Source organism: Quercus suber, unplaced genomic scaffold, assembly GCF_002906115.3.
Source record: "Quercus suber isolate HL8 unplaced genomic scaffold, Cork oak 2.0 scaffold_570, whole genome shotgun sequence".
Lineage (NCBI taxonomy): Eukaryota > Viridiplantae > Streptophyta > Magnoliopsida > Fagales > Fagaceae > Quercus > Quercus suber.
In genome coordinates, this window is record NW_027070015.1 from 454,030 (window position 1) to 459,220 (window position 5,191).

Below are 5,191 nucleotides of genomic sequence, written 5' to 3' on the forward strand. Positions count from 1 at the left end.
GTTTACAAATGTGTTCTGTTGGGGTTATATTTTTTATGTATTGGCTTATCTTTTGACAAAACACATTTTACTTGTAATTAGGTAGATCTAAGTTGGGTTTAATGTCTCAAGAAGTATGTAAAGTCTACAAGTGAAGAAAAACAATTTCATTAATTCTTGACACTAGTCTCAACACTAGCATCTATCGAGATTTAATGAAGAAGCTCGACACCAGCTCGATCTATCGAGACTTTCGATTTCAGAATTCTCAGATCTGAATTTCGGCCCATGATGACTTGGATAATTAGAGTTTCTCTCTCTACAACCCTAGACCATATAAAAGACTTATTTTAAAGTCATCAAACACATAGAGATTCAATTAGAAAACTCATACACTCTGTGAGAAGCTACTATATTTGTGCGTCTTAGGATTTTGTAACCAAGTGCTTCCAAATTTTCAACATGCTTTAAAGTGAAAAACTTTTTAACCAATAACAATCAATCAGTTGCTTAGAGTTAGTCACATACTAAGATCTGTGTAAATGAAGAAGTCTTTTATAAGATCAAGTCCAATTAAAGATTGGAATAAAGGTTCAACTATAGGTTGGTATTTTGGGATAGTCTAGGGTAGTGATAAGATTCTTTATACTTTTAACCACTTGTTTTTTATTAGTAGATTCTTGAGAGTGATGATTTGAAATTCATTCAGTGGGATTTTTTCCTTGTGAGACGTTTTTCTCATTCATCAACAAATCACCATGTCATTTAATTTCCATTGCATATTATTTTATTTGGTGATTTGTTGGTGCCTCCATGATTTGCATGTAATTTGACCTAATTAATCAACTTGGATAATTGAATTATTTAACCGAGGTCAATCTATAAACCTACCATGTCCAAACAAATTCAATGAGTCCAATTAATAGTTCACTCTCCCCTCATGGAACAAAAAAAAAAAAAAAAAAAATCAATCATTATTCATTACTTCAGTAGTACGAACATAAGAACAAGTAATGTAAAAGATTGAAAGTTCAAAAGAACTAACATGCTTCTCTCAATAGTTCGCTGTCACAGCAGGTAATCCAATTTCCCCATATGAAGTTAATCCATAAAATAAACCAAGTTTTTCTTCTTCTTTTCTCTTTCTTTTCATGTTGGACCAACCCAATCATAGGGCATAGCTTACAACTTCCTCACCAAGATATCTACTCCATTTTCAGGTTCTATAACCAACCTAAGAGCAGCTGCATGAGTGTATTTGGGAGAGAGGGAAAAGGTGAAGTTGGACAAAATGAGAGCAATAAGTATCTTGAGTTCAACCATGGCCAAGTTCTGTCCAAGACACACTCGGGGCCCAACTCCAAATGGCATATACAAGTGTGGAAGTTTGCAAGACCCTGTAATTCCATTTGCAAATCTTTCTGGGTTGAACTTGTAAGCATCGGGTCCCCATATGTCTGGATCAGTATGCAACGTCAGCACCATGGTCCAAAGGTTGACACCCTTCGGGACATTAATGTCCCCAAATTTCATGTCCTTTAAGGCCTCCCTTGACACCACACTTACTGGGGGATAAAGGCGCAATGATTCGTGAATCACCATTGTTAGCTGCATATGCAAATTGAAATTTATAGTGAGAAAATGTCTTCACTCTTAATGCACTTAGATAGAATGTTGAACATCTAGGTTCACATTTTAAAGAATATGAACTGAACTCTTATTAACGGTATAAAATTTAAAGTAATACCAGGTTTTTTATTATTTCTTTTTTAGATAAGAAAATATTTGAATATTGCTCTTTACTTTCAGGCCACACCAATTGGTTTCTTGTTGGTGTAGGCAAGATTTGAAACAAGTCACTTATTCAACAACAAGAGGCTTCACCCATTTACTAGTGCATCTAATTGGAAAAGTTGGAACCCATTTAAGTAATGTTAGTTAACAATACCTGTTTCATCTTACGAAGCATATCAGCATCTGGAATAGCACCCCCACAGATACCGAGAACCTCAGCACGGACACGGTCTTGCCATTCTTGATTTGAAGCCAACAACATGAGGCACCATGTAGCAGAAACTGCAGTGGTCTCAAACCCAGCCAAATAGATGTTCTTGCAGTTGTCAACAATGAAGCGGTTTGTTGCCTCCTGGCTGAGATCACTATTTTTTGCACCCTCCAGAACCATTTGCAATAAATCCTTCTCATTATAAGTACCATTTTGTCTCTCCTTCACTACATCTAGTATCAAATTGCGTACCTCCTTTTCTAACGCCCATGCTTCCCGATTGTTCTTTGTGGGGAGATAACTGTAACATATACATTTGGTGAAATGAGTCAATTTTCCAATATATAGTTATTAGAGAAAGGCTTTTGCCAAACATGCTTGCTTCCCAAGATTTGAAATGTATTCATTTTATAGTTCAAGATAAAGATATGAAATCTATTCATTTTATGTTTGTACAATGACAGAAATTATAAAAATATATATATATTAACAGTAAAATGGTCACTTCAAGTGAAAACAGAGACAATTCTTCTTGATTCTATTTCAGGCTGATATGTTAAGTTGTCACTTTGAAAAGTCTCTGGAATTAAGCTACGTACCTATAACTTTGGCAGTATCATCTTTTCATAGATTTTGTAATATTCAACGTAATGTGGTAACAAACAACATCAATATTGTGAATTTCATACAAGAAACTTCGTACCTCATCCCAGGGATCCCAGTTGCTAAGCTTCTCTTAGACATGGCCTCCTGGAGAGCTCTTAGTTTCACGAAAATCTCTTCCCCTTTGGAATAGTTGCTGCCAAAACAGGCTCTTGAGATAACATCTCCAGAGAAACTTCTCATATACTCGTCGATTTTTATGTCTGCAGTTCCACCCTGTGTCTCAATCCTACTCTTCCATAAGTCAATCACTGTGATCGTCGACTCGGTAATTAAGTTCATCATTCCCTACAAATAGCTAACCGATTGAGTTCACATTTTAAAATAATTACCACGACAAAATGGTTGGTTAATAATGATTATATACCTTGACCTTCTCCATGTATAATTCAGGTGCAAGTATTTTTCTCTGGTGTGCCCAAACAGCCCCATTTGAAGTCAAAATGCCCTGTCCAAGCAATGGACCACGATCTTTGTGTTGATACGAAGGCTTTCCCAAGTCCAAGGATGTACATGTGGATATCTCTCTCACTATGTCAGGTTGGGTCACGAGTAATATTTGTGTGTTCCCAAGAGAAAACACAAATACTTGACCTGTTTGAACAAAAACATACATCAAACAAAAGTGCTTTAGGTTGTTACAAAATTTGCTTTAACTCTTAAGCAAGAAGTTGTCATTTTCATGGTAAGCCGTATGAACGCAATAGTGTAGGTAGGAAGTGTGAAATTGAGAAAACTGAATGATGAAACTGACAACTCTAGTCTTGAGTCTTTTCTTTGAAGCTAGATGAAAATCAAGAAACTGACCATTCAAGTTCAATGTTGGCAACTTAATTTGACCACCTCAAGTCCACCCATTACCTAGTTACTTATTATCAGTGATCCTAATTAAAGATATTACATATATTACTTTATAACTCCTACCAACCAATATGTCAATTTTTAAACACAAACCAAGAAAAAAAAAATTAAAAAAACTAAAAATTTTAATTGTTGTGGTAATGAATAAGATTCGTATCAATTCAACAACATGCTAAATAAAATATAATATACTAATGATACTACAAATTTCATTATGTAAATTTTATAAAGTGAAGTGAGAATCTGTCGAACCATGTGCCTTACCAATCCATCCAACGGCCAATTGGTAAAGGATGAGGGGGCACAAATCTTTTATAGAATTCAGTTGCAGACCAAGTCCATTGATATTAGAGCGAATTGTGAAATTCCTCACAGAATCAATGAGATTAATAAGAGTCAAAAACATTATAAATAGATATTAAATTTATTTTTTTGTTTACACACCTGATTATAAAGGATATATAGTAAATTTGTAGTATTCCTTACATCAATGTAAATGAATATCCCAAAGAAAATTGCTACAATTACTACCAAATTTACTACAAAAAGCTTACAATTAACATAGAATAAATATGATTGATGTTATGTCGACAATATAATAAATAAATATCATAATATATTTTTTTAGTGATTAGGGATACATTAATTATAAAATTGATATTGGTTTTAACTTTTTTACGATATAATCACTTTTATATTATCTTAACATAATAAAGAGATGATTCAGCAAAAAAAACATAATAAGGAGATGACAGTGATGATATGATATTGATGAGTGAAAAATACCATATTGCTTCCTCCATTGGTCAAAGAAGGGGAAGAGAACAGCACCACAGTTGTGGGAAACAGGGGCTTCACTGGTGGGAGTCTTCACTGTGGTGGATTGAGCCTTCTTTATCTCCCTAATATTCCCGAGCAGTAAAGTTGGTGCTGGTCCATCGATGCCTTGTTTGCTTAGCATAGATCGAAGTCTCTTTGGCTTCACCACCAGCCCATTATACAAGCGCAGTAACAATCCAATGAAACCAAGCACTGCAAGAGAAAGGACTGTCTTCGCATCAAATTGTAGCTCCATGACCCAACTCTTTTCTTCTTCTCCCTTTCTCTCTTTTCCTCTTTATTACTCTTACAGGCCCACAAATGTTGGTACTTTCAAGTGTTAAACTCGGTTTGCTTTATTTCTGAGCTCAAGAGCCCTGAATATATAGTCAGCGAGGTAGGACAATTTCGTCATAACGAAATCAGATTCCTGGTAAATTCGTATCTTACATAAACAGCTAAACAACCACAACGGCATCCGCAAAACCTTGCTACGTGGCCCCCTCAATGTACGGGTAAAATGAGTTCCCAAGTTCCCACTACACTTACCTAAGATACCGTTACTATTGTTGTGAAAGGAGTATTATATAATGGAAAAAAAATTACCAAGAGTCTTGTTGTTGAATTGATATTTTTCTATGTGCTTGGAGGTTAAGAAAATGAATGGTTCAAGTTGCAGAGTTAACCACAGTATATAATTATCTTTAAAAAAAAATTTATATATAATGGAAAAAAAATTAATAAATATCCTAAGGAGATATATTTTTAAAAACTTTTTATGAAGAAATAAAAGAACAGATGATTTTTTTAACAAATTTTTATATTTTTCATAAAAATGATATTTAAATTTTCTTTAAAATAATT

General features: G+C 34.3%; 1 protein-coding gene across 1 annotated transcript; it reads right to left on the bottom strand.

The window, feature by feature from the left end:
* Window positions 1-934: 934 nt before the first annotated feature.
* LOC112007252 (cytochrome P450 714C2) lies at window positions 935-4,699 on the bottom strand. Its single transcript, XM_024039576.2, has 5 exons — window positions 4,295-4,699; window positions 3,015-3,241; window positions 2,688-2,935; window positions 1,928-2,285; window positions 935-1,587 (listed from the first exon to the last, which is right to left on the bottom strand). Exons 1-5 carry the CDS (start codon window positions 4,581-4,583, stop codon window positions 1,162-1,164), a joined length of 1,548 nt encoding a protein of 515 aa, XP_023895344.1. The 5' UTR covers window positions 4,584-4,699; the 3' UTR covers window positions 935-1,161.
* Between the last annotated feature and the right edge of the window lie 492 nt (window positions 4,700-5,191).

Coding starts and splice junctions, on each gene's coding strand:
- LOC112007252 (XM_024039576.2), bottom strand. CDS start 4,583: ATGGAGCTACAATTTGATGCGAAGACAGTCCTTTCTCTTGCAGTGCTT. Junction 3,242..4,294: donor CCAATGGAGGAAGCAATATG/GTATTTTTCACT, acceptor TTGTTCAAACAG/GTCAAGTATTTGTGTTTTCT. Junction 2,936..3,014: donor TATACATGGAGAAGGTCAAG/GTATATAATCAT, acceptor AGCTATTTGTAG/GGAATGATGAACTTAATTAC.